The 23109-nt window shown below is 41.0% G+C and overlaps 2 protein-coding genes and 1 long non-coding RNA gene across 4 annotated transcripts; 2 read left to right on the top strand and 1 right to left on the bottom strand.

Annotated features, from left to right (window-relative positions):
- Positions 1-1106: 1106 nt before the first annotated feature.
- On the top strand, positions 1107-6233 carry LOC139369841 (mucin-4). The gene is made up of 8 exons (XM_071109121.1): positions 1107-1495; positions 2162-2283; positions 2519-2583; positions 2732-2934; positions 3100-3268; positions 5008-5175; positions 5309-5379; positions 5478-6233. The coding sequence occupies exons 1-8, from the start codon at positions 1192-1194 to the stop codon at positions 5585-5587; spliced, it is 1212 nt and encodes a 403-aa protein (XP_070965222.1). The 5' UTR covers positions 1107-1191; the 3' UTR covers positions 5588-6233.
- A 2207-nt stretch (positions 6234-8440) lies between these two features.
- On the bottom strand, positions 8441-18272 carry LOC139371147 (ERBB receptor feedback inhibitor 1-like). 2 transcript variants are annotated; one of them, XM_071111256.1, is made up of 4 exons: positions 18005-18272; positions 13012-13211; positions 12294-12376; positions 8441-11630 (listed from the first exon to the last, which is right to left on the bottom strand). In XM_071111256.1, the coding sequence occupies exons 2-4, from the start codon at positions 13161-13163 to the stop codon at positions 10426-10428; spliced, it is 1440 nt and encodes a 479-aa protein (XP_070967357.1). In that variant the 5' UTR covers positions 13164-13211; positions 18005-18272; the 3' UTR covers positions 8441-10425. The 2 variants fall into 2 exon arrangements, with proteins under 2 accessions (XP_070967357.1, XP_070967358.1); XM_071111257.1 differs by having other exon boundaries at positions 13000-13211; positions 18005-18266.
- Positions 18273-18625: 353 nt separating this feature from the next.
- On the top strand, positions 18626-22514 carry LOC139371149 (uncharacterized). Its single transcript, XR_011627211.1, has 3 exons — positions 18626-18843; positions 19083-19117; positions 20392-22514. It is a non-coding gene; the product is annotated as an uncharacterized lncRNA (long non-coding RNA).
- The last annotated feature ends 595 nt before the right edge of the window (positions 22515-23109 follow it).

Raw genomic sequence — 23109 nt, 5'->3', positions numbered from 1 at the left:
ACCTCAAAGGAGTCTCAAAGGACTCAACATACGAGTCCAACCAACAATAGATTGTCAACATCAAGTTTGTCACAATCAACTTTGGAAATATCTTCAACAGAGATGACAAGTGAAAACATTGGGTCCACAAGTACAAGGCAAACTTCAATGGAAATTACAGATATGGTCTCAACCCCAGAAAGTAGTGTGTCGACACCATTCACAACTACAAACTCTCCGACAACAACTGAATCATTGCCGACCCCCTCCACTACACATATAACATCCTACACTGTTATTACAGGCCAAGACATAACTGTAAATCAAACCCAAAGCACATCAATCCCTACCTCAATGGAGTCTCAAACAACTGAAGACACCAGTCCAACCACCAACAAATTGTCATCTTCAGGAATATCACAATCCACATTGGAGATGTCTTCAATTGAGATGTCTACTAAAGAACATGGTTCCACAAGCCATCCTTCAATGGATAGTACTGCTGTGGTCTCAACTGCAGAAGATCATATTTCTCCACCATTCACAACTACAAACTCCCCCAAGACAACTGAATCATTGAAGTCACCCTCCACTACACATATAACATCCTCACCTATTATTACAGGACAAGACATAATTGTAAATCAAACCCAAAGTACATCAATCCCTACCTCAATGGAGTCTCAAACAACTGAAGACACCAGTCCAACCACCAACAAATTGTCATCTTCAGGAATATCACAATCCACATTGGAGATGTCTTCAATTGAGATGTCTACTAAAGAACATGGTTCCACAAGCCATCCTTCAATGGATAGTACAGCTGTGGTCTCAACTGCAGAAGATCATATTTCTACACCATTCACAACTACAAACTCCCCCAAGACAACTGAATCATTGAAGTCACCCTCCACTACACATATAACATCCTACCCTGTTATTACAGGACAAGACATAACTGTAAATCAAACCCAAAGCACATCAATCCCTACCTCAATGGAGTCTCAAACAACTGAAGACACCAGTCCAACCACCAACAAATTGTCAACTTCAGGAATGTCACAAACCACTGTTGACATTTCTTCCACTCTGGCAACCACTGGATATGGTCTTTCCACATCATTCACAACTAGACACTTGAAAAAGACAAGTGAATCAGCATTTTCCACCTCCACTTTAGATACCACTTCCTCATCTGGATTTACCACACCTATGACAATGATTCCAGGTTCGACCACAGAAAGGAGACCGTCAACGCAAAGCGAGACAGTGACCACAATTGTGCATACACAGGCAGACAGTCAGTCAACACCAGCCCACAGTTCAACCTCAAATGTTATCCTTACGACATTCACAACAATATCTACAACTCATCAGTGTAATGAAGAGGACTGTCAGTGTCATGGTGCTCCTTGTTCTTTCAATGACACTCTTGGCTTATGTCAGTGCCATTGCTCTGACTCCACCTTTGGAGATTTGTGTATTTATGGAAGTAATGTCATCACAGTTTCCTTTGGTGAGTTTTCCTTTTCATTATAATTCCTTAGCCTCGACATGACTAGTAAAAAATATATTGGCCAATGTTGTTTAACAAGTAAAGCTGAATGTCACCTCTGCATGAACTAATTAACTAATGTTTCATCATGAATGATTGATGCTATCATGAACCCATACATGTGTGGTTTTAACTTGACATAGAAGGACGAGACCTTTTGCACCAATGGTAGACCCATTAAACTTAGGGCTCGATTCAATCCGTGTCGAAATGTAAAGGTCATTTCTGATTGACATTTACTTTGCCTTGCTACCCATCAACATCACTCCAGCCAACTGAAGTTTCTTATCCACAATGACATTAAAAACTTTCCACGATGACGTATTCAACTTTGATACTCTGACTAGTTAGATTTATTAGAGACAATCCAACGATTTCTAGTATGTCAGTTTCAGATTGAATATGTGTAGCGATCGATAGAGCAGCAGAATTAAATTCAGTGTGAGTTGTCAGGCAAACATTTACCATGAAAAAAAGCGGACAGGAACATGGTCTTTCATCATCCTATAGCGCTGAACTTTGGCGATACGGATTGAATCAAGCCCTTCTTCACTGCCCTCAATTTACTAATAACAAAACGGGATTCTCTGTATGTTTGTAATTACGTAGGCATGCATTTCTTTGCAGATAAGGCAGTACCAACCAGAAAGGCAAATGTCTCTTTGAGGATTATGAGGGAATTTGAGACTGAGTATGAAAATATGAACTCCAGCAAGTCCCAAATATTAATCAAAACTTTGATTAAGGAGGTATGCAATATGTTTTTTAATGTTGTGTGATTTTGTAAAAGCATTATTCATAAATGTGTAATGGTACAGTAATATATGTGAACAACTGAATACTAATGCAATAAGGTATCATTTGTTACTGAATAAAGAAGTAGTTACAATAACACATAGGCCTAAAATGGCTACTTGATACACCATTTTTTACAGGATCAAAGTGAAATATATCAAATGTATATTTTTTCTTTCTGTTTTTCAGCTTAGTGCTCTCTGCAGGAGAGCAGATCCACACAATTTTAAAGATGTAAAAGTCATTAATCTAATGTAGGTTATTATATTTTCAAATCTCAAAGATCTAAGAAGTTTAATTAAACAAACACGAATAAAATACACTTAAATACTGCAAATCAAATTCCTATTATATTAATCAACTGTTGAACTCTTGAAATGTGATTTATGTCTATTCTTCTAGACCCGGAAGTATAGTTGCAGAGAGCATAGCGGAATACTCCTATCCCAACAATGCATCCCAAATTGATTTCCTCAACAATGAACTGGAACCCATACTTAGGAATATCTTGAACAACACAGATAACCTGATGATCATCAGTCAAGCATTTGAAAATGTGCAAATCCAGGTTACCAACATTACCTTCCAACCAATGGAAATAAGGAGTAAGTAATGTGTGGCAATTAAAAACATGTATCAGGCATAACGTTTTTTTTGTATTTGTAAATTGTAAATAGTTTCATTTTGTTTGAAAACATTGTCAAATTAAACTTTATTGAATTTAGTAGAGAAATGAGAGTAATTTTGATGGGGAATTGTTTTCTAATCAGATATTGCAGATTTGAGGTCCTTTGTGGCCTGTCGTCTGGGTTTTGCCAACTACACAGAAGAGCTCTCTGATGGCAGCTGGAAGTGTGTGGGGCCTTGTAAACAGTATCCAGACTACTGTCATAGACACGGAGAATGCTTTAATAATGTTCAAAGTGGACCTATTTGTCTGTAAGACCCTATTTGTTTTCAGAATGTATTCAATCTGATAAAGTGCATTCAGAAAGTATTGAGACCCCTTTACTTTCTCCACATTTTGTTACGTTACAAACTTATTCTAAAATGGATTACATTGTTTTTTTTCCCCTCATCAAACTACACACAATACCTCATAACAAAGCAAAAACTCTGTTTTTTTTAAAATGTTTGCAAAAACGGAAATACCACATTTACATAAGTATTCAGACCCTTTACTCAGTACTTTATTGAAGCATCTTTGGCAGCAATTACAGCCTTGAGTCTTCTTGGGTCTTTTTTTATTTCTTTATTAAGTCAGTTAAGAACAAATTCTTATTTACAACGACAGCCTGACGCTACACGCTTGGCACACCTGCATTCCTCTCTGCAGATCTTCTCAAGCTCTGTCAGGTTGGATGGGGAGTGTTGCTAGACAGCTAATTTCAGGTCTCTCCAGAAATGTTTGATTGGTTTCAAGTCCAGGCTCCGGCTGGGCGACTAAAGGACATTCAGAGACTTTTCCCGAAGCCACTCCTGCGTTGTCTTAGCTGTGTGCTTAGGGTCGTTGTCCTGTTGGAAGGTGAACGTTCGTCCCAGTCTGAGGTCCTAGGCACTCTGGAGTAGGTTTTTATCAAGGATCTCTCTGTACTTTGATCTGTTCATCTTTCCCTCGATCCTGACTAGTCTCCCAGTCCCTTCCCCTGAAAAACATCCCCACAGCATGATGCTGCCACCACCATGCTTCACCGTAGGGATAGTGACAGGTTTCCTTCAGACATTTCTTGGTCACTCTGACAGAGCTCTAGACATTCAGGCCAGGAGTTCAATCTTGGTTTCATCAGACCAGAGAATCTTGAATCTCATGGTCAGAGTCTTTAGGTTACTTTTGGCAAACTCCAAGAGGGCTGTCATGTGCCTTTTACTGAGGAGTGGCTTCTGTCTGGCCACTCTACCATGAAGGCCTGATTGGTGGAGTGCTGCAGAGATGGTTGTCCTTCTAGAAGGTTCTCCCATCTCCGCAGAGTAACTCTAGAGCTCTGTCAGAGTGACCATCGGGTTCTTGGTCAAGGCCTTCTCCCCTGATTGATCTAGGAAGAGTCTTGGTGGTTCTAAACTTCTTATATTTAAGAATGATGGAGGCCACTGTGTTCTTGGGGACCTTCAATGCTGCAGAAATGTTTTGGTACCCTTCCCCAGATCTGTGCCTCGACAGAATCCTATCTCGGAGTTCTATGGACAATTGCTTCGACCTCATGGCTTGGTTTTGGCTCTGACGTGCACTGTCAACTGTGGGACCTTATATAGACAGGTGTGTGCCTTTCCAAATGATGTCCAATCAATTGAATTTACCACAGGTGGACTCCAATCAAGTTGTAGAAACGTCTCAAGGATGATCAATGGAAACAGGATGCACCTAAGCTCAATTTCGAGACTCATAGCAAAGGCTGTTTTCGCTTTGTCATTACTGGGTATTGTATGTGGATTGCTGAGGACTTTTTGTTTGTATCCATTTTAGAATAAGGCTGTAACATACAATTGGAAAAAGTCAAGGGGTCTAAATACTTTCCCAAGGCACTGTATGTACCGTAAGTAGTGCTGCGATGTTGGTACATGTTAAGTTGTGTTACACAATGTTACAAAGTAATTTCAGTTAATTAAATGTAACCAAATTAAATGTTGAAACATAAATGCTGAAGCAGTGTGCATCATAACCACCTCACTGTTTGACAAAGGTGCTATGAGTCTTCCCTGGAGCAGTATGATGGACCCCAGTGTGAGCGCTTCCGCAGGGGAAGAGGTTTCTATGCTGCACTCTTTGGTGCGCTGGGGGCAGGCATCCTCCTCATACTTGTTCTCATCGTGGTTATCGTGGTCCTGCGAAGGAACCGTGGGGGACGATGGTGGGTATCATAACATAATACAGGCATATTCTTGTATGCCATGCAAATGATTGCTTGATTTGAAGTAAATTAGATGCAATCTGTGTGAGGAATATCATTTTATGGTTTCAAAAATGTTGTTTTTATAACTCAGGAACATTGACAAGCCACCTGCCAGAAGACTGATGTCTCTCAAAGAGGACTTTTTTGACTTCACACAAAGAGGTATGCTCATCTCTGCACAGTCCCAATGACTGACAACCAGAGTATTATACTTTCTATAATATATTCCCAACACTCATTTGTTTTCATTTTGATTTTAGACCTCGGCCCATACCATGGCAGTTCACCAGTCTACACAAATAGTGATTTAGTTGACGAAGGCTGCCCAGGAGTATTCAGCCTGCATCTTGACAATGTTGACACAACATAAAATGTACATTTACAGGCATTATACTGTAATTTCTGTTGTTTCATGTCTTTCATATTTGTCATATCTTACAATCTTCGCTATGAATGAAAAATTACATCCAGTAATGAGTGGCAGTAAATATAAAATATAGTATCTACACTAAAACATCACACCTCTCTATATGCTATAATAACAAGTATTTACATGTAATTACTTTCACAGTCTAGAGCACCAGCTGTTTATGATTCTCTATTTTAATGTATACTAATGTTGACATTTTAAGTGATATGATTATCCAAAATGTTTTCTCAGGTGAAGACCCAATGGCCAACAATAATAGATTTTCTTCAAAATAACACAGAATAAAGTATTCAAGCTGCCTAAAACGTTTAACCACAAATAATGATTCTTTATAATATGCATAATCATTGTGAATCAAATTCATTTTGTACTGCAGCTATTTTACTGGTATTCGGAAGCATAAGGCTACACACTACTGTCCTTTGAGGACTTGATAAATAGAATGAGATCTAGATGAACAATTTTCTGGCATTAAAGACGACCCTGTATGAGTATTAGATGTGTACGTTACATCTGTTGACTAAGTGTAATATGTCACTTCTGGGCTTTGGGTTCACATATATATTTTAATTTGACAAATATTTAAATAAACGGTGAGACGAATCATCTGCGTCCTTTTCTTCCATTCTTCACATCTTTAAATGGAATGTAATATTTTCATATTTATCTAATATCATGTGGCAACTACAACCTATGTGCGCTAGGGGGAGCACACATCCTTTTTTCCAAGGACAACTGCATGTGCTTTCAGAAAGTTAGGGAAGAGCATCAATAATAAAATAACAGTATAACAAAGAACACAAATAAAAACTGTTTTCTCTTTGAACGTGTTGGCAATAATGTCATGCAATAGGTTCAGTTTACATCATGCAATGTTCAGTTGCATGACATTTAGCGTTATTGCCAATGTTTGAAGAGCTGTTGCTTGTAGCCTGTTGGTTAGAGCGTTGGGCCAATAACTGAAAGGTTGCTGGATTGAATCCCTGAGCTGACAAGGTAAAAATATGTTGTTCTGGGCAAGGCAGTTAACCCACTGTTCCCTGGGTGCTGTTGAAGTGGATGTTAATTATTGCAGCCACCTGCACCTCTCTGATTCAGAGATGCATTCAGTTGTACAACTGACAGGTATTCCCCTTTCTCTTTAATTCACTCTGGGCATTACTGCTGATAGCGTACAGAGTATTGGAAGTAGAAGGACAGGTAGCATTTTGTGCCATTTGTGCCAGTACTGCCAATGTGATATATTCTCTGGGCTCTTATACTGTATCCATTATTCAAGCTGGTATTTCACTCTGCCTTTTTATCTTTTGAATCCGGTTTATTCCTTTGATCATGTTATTTCAGTTTTGTATAGACATAGATGAAAGTCTGATTCAAACATGACAGTTTTGTATAGACATAGAGGAAAGTCTGATTCAAACATGACAGTTTTTGTATCTAAAACACTACAACATTCGATGGACCCTTTTTAAATCAATTCTGTTTTATTTGACCCCTCCCTCTCCCCCACATCGATAGAAAACAGCCATAATGTTGTCTCTACCACAGACTATAACCAGACATTTATAATCTTGCTGCAGACGTATTAGAGGACATTCAGACATCTCAACCACACTGCAATATTTATCACAGACATCTGCAGGCGAAAGCACAAAGGTTATATATATTTATTTATTTATTATTTTAATAAGAGCAGCCATAAAAAGTGGGAGATTGTTCCATTGGGTAAATCTCACACTTTGTCAGCCTTGAGGTAGAACATGGTTAAAAAGTGGGAGATTGTTCCATTGGGTAAATCTCACACTTTGTCAGCCTTGAGGTAGAACATGGTTAAAAAGTGGGAGATTGTTCCATTGGGTAAATCTCACACTTTGTCAGCCTTGAGGTAGAACATGGTTAAGACAATGAACACTGAAATGTGCATCCCCTGTGTGCATGTTCCTGTCGTGTTTCTGTTAGTGGGATGTTTCTTGTGGTTAATGTAACTTTTTCTTGCATGAATTCACAAATGCGTCGCACAGACCAGATTCATTATTGCTCTTTGTTTCGTCTTGATTTTGCGTACTTGCGCTTTACTGTCCCCATTTGGGACCACCATTTAAATAGATAGCCCTTGTCACCATCTGTTGCCATGGCCACCGTCCATGCTGTTGCCTAGCAGCTCACCTGAGCGAGAGCCAGGTGAAAGAGCTGGCAGGTGGCCTAGATCACACTGCTGCCTTTTGTTCCTCTCAGAGGACACAGCACCATCACGGTCAATAGACCATCACACTATATGCTTACAGCAAAAAAGGAATGGTAAGTTATGAGCTACCCTTTCCAGAGACAATAACCAATGTACTGTATAAGAATAATGTTGAGCAGGTGACCGCACCCTAGACTGGATTTGGCTAATGATTTCAGTCCTGCTCTGTGTGCATAGCTGTCCTGTGCTATAAAAATGAGTAACTGCACTGACAAATCTTTTCAAATAAGAAGATAACCAATCATCATTCAAGCTATGGACTCAGTGAAACAAGGCAACATGAAGCACTGAAGACCTGAGGAACCAGGTTACCTGGCCTCTGAGTTGCTCAACAGGTAGCCGGGGAGAGAGTCATACATACAACCAGGAAGGGGAAGGTAATGTATACCTGTCTGTCTGAATAAGTCGCTCTGCTGTGTGTTTGGACTGCAGCCAGCTGTAATGAGGCACTGCATGAGGGTGTGGGTGGGGGTGATAAAACAGGCCAAACAGCTGAATCAGAGTTCATCTCACACCATTCAACAAACAGAGTACAGAACAAAGGCCGATTCATAAATAAGTCATTTTATTTTTCCCTTTAAAAGACTGATACATTGATCAAATATTCATAATGACTAGTATATTTATGTTAAATAAACACAGCATCATGTTCTTTACTGCCAGTGCATTTGTTTCACCACAGCAGATAATGTCAATTATTCTCGATGAACTAGTCTTCATTTGATTTCATTGTTTCCGATAAGACATGGGAATAGGTTAAGATTAAATAACCTATCAGTGTACAATGTAAACAATGTATTATACATTAAATATAAAACGACACGGCCTCTACTAGGTTTGTTTTCCCTTTGAGGGAAAATGTACTTAAGTGACCATTTGACTGTAAAGCTAATCTGCTATCCAATTCAACCACCATGATTTATATCCAGGGTTACTTCGATGCACTTGCTAAATTCACTATGTCATCATTATGATTCTTGAATAATCTATTACAATAAAATCCATATCATTTCCTGGCCGCCAGCAGCCAAAGTCTCTGGACCACACCCACTGCAATCATGTCAGGCAGGAATGCATTAGCAGAACAGGAAAGTCCGTTTCAGGTAGGTAAGCCCCACACAGTCAAGCATAATGTCTATGTTATCAGGTGAGCCCAACGTCTCTGGGATCCACGATCACTTGGTGTAGTCGAAATAATGTCAAATGAAAGGTCCGGTCATTCGGTTTATAATTCTGAAATATGGTAAATGGACTATGTTAAGTGAAGTAGTGGTTTGGATTTTAATCATATTTTCACTGAGGGCGTTTGAGAAATATTTGGCAATGTTTCAGTTTTAATTTAGAGGTTTCAATTCAAATTATTTTAGGATTACGTTCCACAAGGTTTTTGGGTATATATTGATTTGTATTGTCATTGGGAGGTAGTATTGAAGACAATTAGTGACAGACAATGACTCCCAGCTTGACCAGCTACTGAGCTGCCCAAACAGTAAGAAAATCATACATTCACATATGTTCAACAGGCACATTTTTTGTGCAACACAAAATGACCTGGACACTGAAAGTAGCATAAGGGTTAGGGAGGATTCTCTTTACGACCGTGTATTTGGCAGCAGTGTTGAAAACAGGAAGAGAACAGTAACAAATATTGTTAACCTAGTTTTCTACGATATGGTAGAAAAGTCACAAAATCAGCAGGGAAAACACGAACACAGTTGCACCACGCACACACACGCCTAACACAAAGTACAAACTGCACTAGACATTCCACTGGAGACAGGCATACCATTATTCCACTCTCCCACGGGTACAGAGTGTACATCCAGTGAGGGAAACACAGAAATACACTTCCATTCATAAACATAGTGGCCTGAGTAAGACTGAAATATCAACAAGGCAGGAAACATATGTGCATTCCTATATTCATGCTTATACATAATAGGAGTTAGAATGGGGATGTGGGTGGAGAATCCTTCATAAAGTGTTTCAATACATTGGCCTCTTCTTTAGACTTCATATATGCAATAGGAGATTATGATTGCTTTACTGACCCTTTGTCCCCAAGTTCTGAGACACAAAAGCAATATCAAAAACACAACATACAACTCACAAAACATCCTATACATGTGACACACACACACACACACACACACACACACCACTGAGAACTTGAGGCAGCTTATACGCTAACTGCACCACTATCAGAAAAACATTTCCATATACTCAATGTACTAAAATATTAAATCATATAAAACAAACTAAAAATTGTTACATATTACCCACACACTCAATAGTTAGAGAAATCATTTAGATCATGCATCTTTGTTGTAGTTGCAGTTCCTAAAGTCCCAGTAACTGTAAATGGTACGTCAAATACCCATATGTTTTTAGAATAGCAAGGTAAAAACTACCGAAGTCGTCAGTGTTAAAGCAGCAGTAAGTGTTTGAAGGCCTCAGCGTCCTGAGGCACTGTGTCCCCAGTGGTTGATTGCGCGTGTCCACTGGAGTCCTTCCCTAATTTGTCTCCTCCGGGTCAAACTATATCCACCTGTACTTTCCTCTTGGTCTGACAATCCCATTCTGGGTCTGAAGCCCCCCTATTGCGACCTGCCGGGCAGTCCACATACTGGAGTATCTTCTCCGGGTAAGGTTTGTCCAGGTTGGCTGGCCTCTGTGGGAGCAGGAAGTAGTGTGTGGTGCTGGCCTTCCTGCCGTTCTCCATGACAGGCAGGATGCAGGGAGACCCCTCACTGTTCTGCCTCTGTAAACCCCAGCTCACGTACTTAGGGTCTGGGGCAAAGCTCTGTGTGGGGGGCATAACACCGTTAAGGTACGAGGGGAGGCTCTTGGGGCTGGGGGTACGGGAGCTGCCTTGAGACAACAAAGGGTCCCTGGGGGGCACCTTCGGGGGCTTGTCCTCATCACTGTAGGCCCCAGAGGACACCTCGGCTGACCAGCGGCGGTAGTCTGCAGTCTTGATGGGGCGTGGGGGGATGGGCACGCGGGGGGGCACCATTGGTTTGTCCATGCCCTGAGTGTGGCGGTGGTGACAGGGCAGGCGCAGCGACGTGGGCTTGTTGAAGGAGCCAGCAGGGCCAGAGTGAGAGCGCCGCAGCTTCCTCTGGGCTCGGTCCTGCTGTCTGGGACACACTGGCTGCTGCTGCTCTGCTTGCTCCCGCACCTCCTGCTCCAACCTCTGTTGCTGTTCCTGCTGCTCGTGCTGTTGCCGCTGTTGTTCCTGTACCCGCTGTTGTTCCTGTACCCGCTGTTGTTCCTGTACCCGCTGCTGCTCCTGTACCCGCTGCTGCTCCTTCTGTTCCTGTTGTCTTTGCTGCCCCGCAGGTCCCTCAAAGTAGGCATAGTTAATCTGCCCACAGCCCCTGAAGCTCCTGTGGCTGGGGGCTCCATAGCGAAAGGCAGAGGGTTTGGGGTGACACTGCTCAGGCACCAAGCAGCGTCGGTCATCTGAACTGGTGAAGAACTCCACCTCATTGTCCATGGCCTGGTCAGGGGAAAGGTCTGCCCGCCCAGGGAGAGGAGGCAGGGGTTTGGCCCCCCGGCTAGGTGTGTGGGGGGGACTGCAGTGTTCGTACACAGACAACCTCTGGAAGGAAGGGACCACCTGGTCATCCTCAGCAGGGCTAGGGGTGGAGGGCTCAGTGCTGGATGACAGGGACAGATGAGTGGGACGGGATTTCTTTGGGGGTAACCACTGTGCACCAGGGCTATGTTTCTGTCCTGCAGGGAGAAGGTGGTTAGAAAAGCAATTCAATCAAAATATTGGTATTTTGTAACTACCAGAGAAAGTTACAACCATAGTGCACCACTAATTCACTTGAGCCAGGCTCCTAGCAGGGTCCCTAGGTTAAAAGGTTCCTGGAAGTGTGGAGGTCAGAGAGACACACACCTTAATTACTTGAAAGCACCTCTCCTCTCATAATTTTGTTCAAATCAAAGTTTATTGGTCACATGCACACGGTACAGTGAAATACTTACTTGCTAACGCTCCTCAACAATGCAGTACAATAACATCAGTCAAGAATCAAATGCCAAATACAAAAGTAATAAAGGAACAAGTAGTAATAAAAAGTAGAAGAAAAGAGTAATAACAACTAGCATAAGTAGTATGTACATAATATACAGTATGATTGATTGGTTGGTTGGTTAAACATTCCCCAGGATATAGTTCAAGCAGATCCTGGGAAGCCAGCATTCTGACTCTCTATTCTTATAGAAACAAGAACCTCCCAGTAAACATCAACCAGTTGGCTCAGAGACATGGTATTAAATCCTTCCTTGTAAGGCTGTGTATAAGGCAGAGGGCAAAAGGAAGGATTGTGGGTGTAAGTGGTGGTTGGTAACATAGAAATAGAATCTACAGTGGCTGGGTCCAGTACTTACTCTCAGAATTGAGCGATGGTGGCACCTGCTGCTGAAATCGAAAGTTGTATTCTGTTGGTGCTGGATCCATACTGAAGTACAAGCTGTAAAAAGGTATGATGTACATAGTTGAGTAATTGTCCCAGATACTGTACATGTAGTTATAGCAATTCCAACCATCCCTGCAGGAATACACTTAGTAAAACATAGATGCGGTTAAGGGAACACAGACCGCATTATTGACCAGATTGGCGCACATTTTACAAATCTGACCCAACAAAGTGGATTCGTATTGTAATAGGCCCACAATGTTACTTAAGTCCAATTTTGATATATTTGCCTGTTTCGATGCATAACATTTAGAAGTTGTCCCTTTTCAGGTTTAGAAGAAGAAGTGACTGCTAAAGGGTAACTCCCGTTTGTAAAGCTGGTTAGCATACAGAAATCGGTGGTGGTAGTCAAAATCGTTTCTAAGGGTAATGCAGTTGATTGGTGAAGATGACATGAACATGTGTTGGGGTTAACATTCAAACAAGTATTATACTCTGATGTTTACTTCAACGTAGTGTGAAATACTACGTTACAAACAATAGCCTAAATGTAGATTTGGGATCTTTCCCAACAGCCCTTTTCCATGGCAATTCCAATGTTTTGGGTGAGTTCTATTGACTTCTTTAAGGCATCTATGAACTAATAAAACATGTTCTTCTTGTAACCGAGGACTCACGTGGGGACTTACTTGTCCAGCTCATGGCGGTGGCTCCATGAGGGCTTGGATTCAGCCATGCTGAGACAGTGACTGGTCCGCAGGAAGGGGCTGTCTGCAGGTAAACAGATCTCCTGGGCAGTCAGGCCCGCTGTGCACATGCTCAAGGCACAATCGGGTCGCATCAAAGCCAGGAAACACTCGGCGCGCCCAGCTGGCTGCTACTGCTGGACCTGTAACACAGACAAGAGGCAGGAACATGAGTGAAAGTGAAGGGGGCCCAAGGCAGGAGCCGGTAATAAAAGCACAATTAGATATCCTCTTTATTATGTTAATTGACACATTTCCACCAACATGAGACACAATCCTCTGCGGTTGTATTTTACAGTCAATATCACAACATCTCTAGTTAAAAGCTCTCTCCAAGTATCAGAAAAAATGAAATCCAGTTTAAAAGCAAAACATGTGCTGTTTTATATCATCTCATGTTATTGTTCACACTATTCCATGAGGCTGATTTTACATTTTAAAGCAAATTTTCTGCTATTGTACACATTTTGCTATCTGGGGCCCCCCCCCAACATCATGGCTGATTTTTTAACCAAACCAATGACAGTGTCTTTTTACAACAGCAGAGTGTTAATTGAGTCCCAGCAGACAGGTAGCTCTGACTGCAAGAGATCTCTTTTAAATTAGACTGTTCCTGTAACCAGAGATATGCCTGGTGTTGCAAGCACTCCCCATGTCAGATGACCTGGATGTTCGAGTCATGTCAAATGTGTGTCAGGGCTGACTAAACAATGCAAGCAAGGTTCAGAGGGAGGAAATCAAGTCATATATGCAGAACAAAGTGTAAACAAATAACACCAGCACATTATTAGCTAAATGTTCCAATGTATTCAGTCTTCAGGAGAACATTCATCCCAGGTCAGACGAGAAATGGCCAGTAACTGTCATTCCTTCACGACACATTGATGTTTTAGGTCTGTGTAGTGGGCAGTAATATTTGATAAGTATGATATTATACATTGTATATACCTCACATGTGATTTGAATAAGATTAAGCAATTCACCTATTAAAATGTTTATCTGACTCCATTAAGATAATTAGCAATATGCAAGAGTTACAGTAATAGGCAATGAAGAAATGTCTGAGAATGGAATTCTAAATACAAGTTATTTATTTAGTAAAATGAATTTATTCACATAAAAGCCATAAAGCTTAAGTTATAAAGCACTAACAAGCGTTACAACGCATTATACCACAGCATTGTTGAATACTCGTTTCTGATTGTTAGAAGGGCATTCTAGAATGGACATTAAAACCAGTTAACGGCACAGTTGGAAAAAATGTCGTGACACCTTGCAATCATGACGCAATAAACACCTACACATGCAGACTGTACTTGCTACAAAGTTACAGAAAGCTTATCGAACAACCACACAAACTGAAATTGAATACATTTGAAACGCAGGTCTAACGAGGAAAGAAATGCAGCTAGCTAGCATTTATTAGTGCAGAGACATTTTTGGAGCATCTGATGACCTAACTTGGTGAACATGAATTTCTCTGGTCCCTACTGTTGCAGTCATGACACAAGTGGCACTATGCTGTAAAATACTCCCACGTTCCTAGTTTGACCAGCTGTTTTCAGCAACTTAGATTTTTTCGTTTGCTTATTATATTGGTAGGTTTGCTAGAAACAAACTATTTAGCTAGCTTCTGGCTGCAGAGTTCATGACTGTGTTAGCCGTAGCTAGCTGGCTAGTTTGTCAGCGAGCAAGTCAATGGAACATAAAGAACGAACGACTGGCAACCAAAAGATGATAAAGTATGAATTTGCTTATATAAATTAAAATATGTTTTATTTCTACCGGTAAATGTGATTATAGTATTGTTTTCTTTGGCAACTGTGGGATAAGCGGGCTGAACAGCTTAAACAAACGCAATGGAATAAACTGTGCAGTTATTCTGGCTGCTGAGGTTGTGACTGTATAGCCGTAACTAGTTGGTTAGCTAACAGCAAGCAAGGAATAAGAACAGTGCCATGTCAACAGAACAAAGAACTGGGTCGCATCCATCAATATCAAACTAGTCGAACCAACAACTGAGTTGCATCTCTAGCAACCAAAATATGAGAAAGTACAATATCAACGAAAAAGGTATTCCTACTGGTAAATGAGTGCTTTCTTTGGCAACTGTGGTATAAGTGGGATAAACACCACCGTTCTGTACATTGCCTTGGAAAAATGAACTCCGCTGCATTGTACATTATTTCCAAGGTAATGTACAGAACATTGGCGTTTATCCCTTATTCTAAGCATGGTTAGAGAGAGCGTGGTCAGAGAGAGCGAGACAAAGAAACCATGGCGTGTGCCATGGCCCATAGATCATGAGAGGGAGAGATAAAGAGTGCAAGTATCTCACCACAGCAAGTCGTGAACATAAGAGGAAGAACAATTAATCGAATACCCTTTTATAAGCATCTGAGTTGTTTGGATTCAAAATCTGAGCTGTTGACCAATAGTATTACTGTAAAGTTATCCTCCAATCAGATATCAGACCTACATGATGTAATCACAACAGAACCTCTGCTTCTCAGAGGTGTGACAATGGGGGTTGACAAGATCAACACAGAAAATGCTGAATTCCTGAGAAAACAATAAAACCTGCATAGAGTGTTGATAAAAGGAGTCACTTTGGGGGCTGGGCTGCCCTACATACAGACCATAAACTTATTCTGGGGACATGACCTTTAATTAGGAACCTGCGACCAGAAAGAGAGGGGAATGAGTGCATCACACAACAGCCACTGACTTCCTTTGGGTAGAGTGGCTAGACCTAATCTGGGTGACTAAGGGACATCTCTGCTCAACTGATGGAGACCATAACTTCACAGAAGTCTATGCCATTTACAGCTGATCATATGGAGGAATAGTTCAGTCAATGCGTGGTGTTTTGCATGTATAATAAATTCATGGCCAGAACAATATCTATCTATCATCAACCATCCAATCATCAAGTAGTAAGAACACATCCATGATCTTTTAAGAACTCAGCAGTTCTAGAGAAAGGACAGATTGATGTGCTGCCCAGACAGCTGGTCATTCGGAAACAAAGCTCTGGAACAGCCCAGGATATCAGCTCAGGCCAAATTGCCCAACATGGCATGTCTCCCATCCCTTGCCCAGGATTCAGTTCGGAGGGGATAGTACGCAACTTGATCCTTGATAATGACCCCTGAGAGGCTCGCACTTCCTCTGGCAACAGGTGCAAAAACAGTTCATCCTGGCACTGGTTAACCATAGTTTACATTTAGTTTATTTAGAGGCATAAAATAAATAGAGCCCACACATTCATAAGCTTCACCATGTATTCACAACAAAAATAAAAAGTTTGGGTCCTGCAAGAACCTTCGTCAGATCACTTCAACGTTGTTTGTTTGTGAATAAAGGAGCACAGTCGTCCATTTATTTTATACCAACCTTTTTCGGCCCTGCTCTCCACTTAAGGATGTGCGTTTGATCACAGTTTACTAGTGTATTTAGAGGCAACACCAGGATTAAACAAATGTGGTAGTCATAGAGAAATAATGAATGGGAACATTGCAGGCAAATTATTTCAAAGAGCAGAGGATTTTTTGTTGTGGGAAGACAAGCGGTGTGGTAAACACACTTGTGATGATGACCATCTCTATTTGACATCCATAGCGTACTATCAAAAGAGTAATACACAGGCCTATTCGAGCACAGCTCAGTCACTCCAGGCCAAGAGGTATGGTTTTACACACCATGTATGCTACACACTAACATGAGAACGTTGTGCACATCTGATAAATCACACATTTTCCCTACAGTGCACTACTTTCGGCCACAGCCCTATATGGTGACATTTCGGGACATAACCTTACTATACACAGCGACATTAGGCACAGAAAAACATAGAAAGAAGAGGTTCACACCCCACTTACGACATCCATGCAGCGGTTTCCCGAGCAACCATACCCGCTCTACCTGTGCTGCAGGCAAACAGTGCACACACCCCCTTGCTTTACAGGATTGATTGTTCGAGTTTACAAGTATGTGGCTTACTCCATAATATACGTTTTTCCCAATTTCAAGTAACTGATGAAATAAGGATCCATCACTTCTTGATTCTTGACATCGTCAGTAAGCCTGGGGATTGCCAGGGACCTCACGATACAATATTATCGTGATACTTAGCTGCCAATATGATAGGTATAGTGATTCTATTGGTTTCGCGATTCTGTATGAATGCTATTCCATACTGTGATTTTATTGCGATTCGATGTTCCAAACATATTGCTCACTATATGTCTGCTGCACATGGACAAGAGAGCCATGAGAAAACGAGTTTTGATCTGTCACGGAAATAAAAGTGCTGAAAACATATTGGCTCAAGATTTTAAAAGATGGAGAGCAAGCTAAAGAAAAAAAATACTGCAGTTTTGGTGCAGGTACAGCTGACTAGCGCAAAAAATAACAGTAATATCGTTACAAAATAATATTGCGATATATATCGTCAAATAATATACCGATATGCAACTATCAACTTTTCACCTCAAATCAATACAGTTATATATCGGTATTGTATTTACATTTACATGACATGGGTTCTACACTTAATTCCAGTATGTGACTGATTTGGTCTCTATAAAGAACCAAATCGCTGTCACATACTGGAATTAAAAGCGCAGACCTAATTTTAGCTGTACAGGGAGAACAAGTTGTTCCAACCTTGAATAGATTAACATATTGTATAGTAGTGTATTGTTTAGTGTGAAAAGGCATAGCAGTATAATAAAGATATTATAACGGAGGGATACAATGTATGATACAATGTACCGGCTGAGATAAGAGATTGCATCAATCACTGCTGCCGTCATCAACACGTATACATATACACACACACACACACACACACACACACACACACACACACACACACACACACAAATAAATAAATACACATGTCACTGCAAACCAAGATGTTTTTAGAGCTCACCTTACAACCTCGCAGTTTTCCTCAGCTGTTACGTAGAAACGTTAAGAATCCTCTTCTGGCGACAGTTCTACTTCCCGTGTTTTGCCGTAGACGTTAGTATAGCCCAATTTACAAGCTTCAGTCTGCTATTGTACTGAGGATAAATAAAGGACAACGCATTTGGTACAGTAACTATTCTTTATGTTCTGAGAGACTACTCAATAATACTATTGTTGTGAGTGATGTTCTTTTAAGCTCCACCACGCTACAAGAATATACTCTGGCTCCGCCTTTCACTCAACTCTTAAAGACATAGCTTTCCATTTAGCCGCCTGCACACACAACACCTGCACATTCGACTACTGATGAAGATTTTATGTTTCACTTTACATGAATAATGTATATGCATACCTAAAATGATTTATGCGGCTATATGTGTTTTGCAGGCTTCACTAAGAATTATACATTTACAGATATTTTGTGTAATTAATAGTTGGTATACATTGGTAAAAATTGTGTGATTGATTTTTTATTTAACTAGACAAGTCAGTTAAGAACAAATTCTTCTTTTCAATTTACGGCCTAGGAACAGTGGGTTAATTGCCTTGTCAGCTCAGGGATTCGAGCTTGCAACCTTTGGGTTACTAGTCCAACACTCTAACCACAAGGCTACCTGCCACATCTTTACGGTACAGTAGGCTACAGTGGCCTTCAAACTGAACTCTGAACCTCAAAGTCAGTTCCAGTGCATTGTTTAATTGTTCCCCTCTAATCAGAGACGGAATTAGTCCTGGAACACCAGGTGGGTGTAATTAATTATCAGGTAAAACAGAAACCCAGCAGGCTCCGGACCTCATAAGGTAATATTTGAAAATCCCTGGGCTACACTATCATCTGACATAACAAAAGTCAGTTTTATCTACATTCCTTGAGTGTTGTACATTGTATTGTGTGTTGCAGTATTTTAGGTTTTGCAGATTATGCTGGGAGTAAGTGTTTAGAGTGCTTATCAAAAACAAATAAATACAGCACAAATTGAGGTGGGAGGGGAATACATATTGTACACTATAAGTTGGCTAAATTGCATTTTGCATTACAGAATGAAGATAAGGATCATTTTTGTTAGCAACTCAGGTAGGGATTAAATGAGCTATTCTGTGCTCATGGCTTTGTGTGACGCCACACTGGCTGATCCCTGGCAGTCCCTGGGCAGACAGAGGTTGTTTGAGGACCCAGACTGAATCTTAACCTGTCTGAACACAACTGCATAGCACAGAGAATACAACACACACATACACATACCTCTGTTAGTCTTATTCTGGATGTACCATTGACTCTATCAACACTCTGTTTGTAGCTGTGCTTTATCGTTTCCAGCTAGACTCAGTGGAACAAAGACAAAATGAATGTAAAACTCTCACACACAAAGCTGAGGGGAGACAGAGAGAAGTAGAGAGGAGGAGTAGGTTTAGGTAATACGGATGTCTCAAGTGGAGATAAGGAGGTAGGCACAGGGTCGTTCCATGTCGATTTCAGCAAACCAGTACACCCACCATTTCAGATTGCTCTGAAAATGTTCTTGTAGTTAGAAACAGATAAGATAAGCATTCCGGAAGCATTAGTTGGTTGAAATTGAATTTGATCTCTGAGAAATTAAGCTACTTGATTGCACCAAAATGTATAGGAGTCATATACTATTAAATAATTATAGTACCCAGCATCCGATTTGGGCCAAACTTTTTCCTAACAATGAGTAAGACATGAGGAATCCGAAGAAGCGGTCAAAAGCCATCCACGGACCCCCCCCCACCCTACGCCAATCCCACCCAACAAGTATATACAGTAGTATCAGTTCTTTATGTTTGACAACTAGTATGGAAATGCGGCTCAGAGTATTGTTTCTTCATCCTATGTATTGTATTCTCAGTGGATTTGATGATGGTTTTTGCCCCAGTTCAGAGAAATTAGTAATTGAAGTGGTTGAGTTTATGTCCCATCCTAGATCCTATATTAACAGGTTTGACAACTAGATGGTGCTGTTCCTGCTATCCATACTACTTCTCAAACATAGAGAAGTGAAACTAAATACTAATTGTTGGGGTGGAATTGCCATAGGGTGGGGGGGGGGGGGGTGGGGTCCGTGGGTGGCTTTTGACTATTTCTTTGGATTCCTCATGTCTAACTCATTATTCTATTTTTTGGGGGGTCCAAACCAGGTCTTAGGCACTATATTTATTCAATATTATATGAATCCTGCAATCAATTAGCTTAATTTCTCAGAGATTCAATTATATTTCAATAAACAAATGTTGCAAGAATGCTAATCTTATCTGTTTCGAACAACAGAAACAATTTCAGAAAAATATGAGATGGTGGGTGTTGAAATCCTCTTTGTTGTGCTTTTTGAGGTGGATCGACCCCGCAGCAAACACACAGAGAAACACTCTTATCTCCGCAGTATATTATCCTGCATGGTAACTGAATGGAGTCCACGTCGTCTGACTGTTGCTTCTTATCTGATGCCTGTGGACATTTCTGTTTACCTGGGACCTGCTCTGTGTTTGTCAGAATATTGACTGGGCAGCTCCGATGATGAAACAACAGAAATGTCCTTTATAGACTTTACTCTGGTCATAATGTCCCAAACCAGTCACTCAAGTCTGACACTATAGCGTCAAATTAGATGTGAATGAATTATAATGGACTTGTTCCACTGTACTGAGAAATAAAATAAATGTATTACACTGTTTATATATTACACATTTGCTAGACTGTATCAAAACTCTTCAACATATGTCTATTTAGCATTACCTAAATGGGTGAGTCACTCTCTGTCTGCTTGAATATCTGCTGGAACAACTCCGGCCATTATAAACTTTGTGTGTGTCCGTTCAACCTACACTATATGTACAAGGGTGGACACCCCTTCAAATTAGTGGATTTGGCTATTTCAGCCGAATCCATTGCTGACAGGTGTATAAAATCGAGCACACAGCCATGCAATCTCCATAGACAAACATTGGCAGTAAAATGGCCATTACTGAAGAGCTCAGTGACTTTCAACGTGGCACTTCATAGGATGCCACCTTTCCAAAAGTCAGTTTGCCAAATTTCTGCCCTGCTAGAGCTGTCCTGGTCAACTGTAAGTACTGTTATTGTGAGGTGGAAATGTCTAGGAGCAACAAAGGCTCAGCCGCGAAGGGACAAGCCACACAAGCCCACAGAACGGGACCGTCGAGTGCTGAAGCGCGTAGTGCATACAAATCATCTATATTCACTTGCAACACTGACTATCGAGTTCCAAACGGCCTCTGTCAGCAAAATAACTGTTTGCCGGGAGCTTCATGAAATGGATTTCAATGGCCGACCAGCCGTACACAAGGCTAAGATCACCATGTGCAATGCCAAGCGTCAGCTGGAGTGGTGTAAAGCTCGCCGCCATTGGACTCTGGAGCAGTCGAAACGCGTTTTCTGGAGTGATGAATCACGTTTCACCATCTGGCAGTCCGACGGACAAATCTGGGTTTGGTGGATGCCAGGAGAACCTGTCCCAATGCATAGTGCCAAATGTACATTTTGGTGGAGGAGAAAAAATGTTCTCGGGCTGTTTTTCATGGTTCGGAATAGGCCCCTTAGTTACAGTGAAGGGAAATCTTAATGCTACAGCATACAATGACATTCTAGACGATTCTGTGCTTCCAACTTTGTGGCAACAGTTTGGGGAATGCCCTTTCCTGTTTCAGCATGACAATGCCCCTGTGCACAAAGCGAGGTCCATACAGAAATGGTTAGTTGAGATCGGTGTGGAAGAACTTGACTGGCCTGCATAGAGCCCTGACCTCAACCCTATCAAACACCTTTGGGATGAATTTGAACACTGACTGCGAGCCAGGCCTAATCGCCCAACATCAGTGCCCGACCTCACTAATGCTCTTTTGGCTGAATGGAATCAAGTCCTCGCAGCAACGTCTCAACATCTAGTGGAAAGCCTTCCCAGAAGAGTGGAGGCTGTTAAAGCAGCAAACTCCATATTAAAGCTCATGATTTTGGAATGAGATGTTCGACGAGCAGATGTCCACATACTCACGTAGTGTAACTAGGTTAAACAAACTAGCTACAACCATGCATGCTAACCAAACACAGTCATGCAATGTCTACAAACAAGTGCATTGTTAAATAAATAGAGGCAGAAACTGGAGGTAAGTGGAGGTAACAAAGTGTGCGTATTGCTTGACTTGGTAAATCTCTATAGCCAGCCTTGGACCCCGGACTTAACAGGCTTATCATTAGATATTTAGCCGTGGATGGACCAGGCTCTCTCTAATCCCCCTTTATAATTTCAAGGACATTTTTTAAATTCCTTTAGGCCAGTTGTTGCCTGCAGGAGAATGGTGGGGTTGTGAGATCAGATTACTGGGTGTTTGTGGATATATGAAGGTGAGCTTGAGAGCTGTGTGTTGCATATGATTTCTGTGTAACTGCATAAAATCAAGTCTGCACAGTAAATACATATTGCTTTGTTTACTTTGACAGCTTTTGTTGGCATTACCTACTTACAGTGATTTCATATGGAATATCCTTTAGGGGTTCTTCAAATTGAAACTGTGGGGGAAGAACCCTTTTGACGGATCCTCTAATAACATTTTGATGGACCCCCCCCCCCCCAGTATAATTATTAATAATACGCATAACAATAACACAATATTTTAGAAAAAAAAAAAAAAGATTTTAGTGACAAAGCAGAATAAAAAAATCTAAATATGAGGTAGACTCCCAGCATAGCCCAGCAGAGCCCCAAGTCCAATGGATATATCCTCTGGCATGTTGATGTTAATGTGTTGATGTTCTCCGTATCCATAGCCAGAATGATTTTGCAGTGCATGGTGATCAAATAGGTTCCCTGTTATATTGATCAGAGGTGTAAAGAGGGTGAAGTATGTGGATCCACAAAATAGTAATTATACAGATGATTAACAAAACATGCACACGACAGTATTCATACCTTGGTTTTTGTGGTAAATGATAATGGAACAGAAAGTTTTGATAATGGTTTTCATACACATACCTTATCCATAATGTAGAGGCCTATGGGATATTCATTGAAGAAATAAGGGAGGAGGATGGGA

This window comes from Oncorhynchus clarkii, chromosome 17 (genome assembly GCF_045791955.1).
Source record: "Oncorhynchus clarkii lewisi isolate Uvic-CL-2024 chromosome 17, UVic_Ocla_1.0, whole genome shotgun sequence".
In the NCBI taxonomy this organism is placed as follows: Eukaryota; Metazoa; Chordata; class Actinopteri; order Salmoniformes; family Salmonidae; genus Oncorhynchus; species Oncorhynchus clarkii.
This window is presented reverse-complemented; position numbering and strand designations above follow the sequence as displayed.

What these genes read in the sequence shown, in the direction of transcription:
- LOC139369841 (XM_071109121.1), top strand. Translation starts at nt 1,192, where the DNA reads ATGACAATGATTCCAGGTTCGACCACAGAAAGGAGACCGTCAACGCAA. An exon ending in TCAAAACTTTGATTAAGGAG is followed by an intron (nt 2,284 to 2,518) that starts GTATGCAATATG and finishes TCTGTTTTTCAG; the next exon opens with CTTAGTGCTCTCTGCAGGAG. An exon ending in TTTTGACTTCACACAAAGAG is followed by an intron (nt 5,380 to 5,477) that starts GTATGCTCATCT and finishes TTTTGATTTTAG; the next exon opens with ACCTCGGCCCATACCATGGC.
- LOC139371147 (XM_071111256.1), bottom strand. Translation starts at nt 13,163, where the DNA reads ATGCGACCCGATTGTGCCTTGAGCATGTGCACAGCGGGCCTGACTGCC. An exon ending in CACCGCCATGAGCTGGACAA is followed by an intron (nt 12,377 to 13,011) that starts GTAAGTCCCCAC and finishes ACCTTTTTACAG; the next exon opens with CTTGTACTTCAGTATGGATC. An exon ending in ACCATCGCTCAATTCTGAGA is followed by an intron (nt 11,631 to 12,293) that starts GTAAGTACTGGA and finishes TTCTCCCTGCAG; the next exon opens with GACAGAAACATAGCCCTGGT.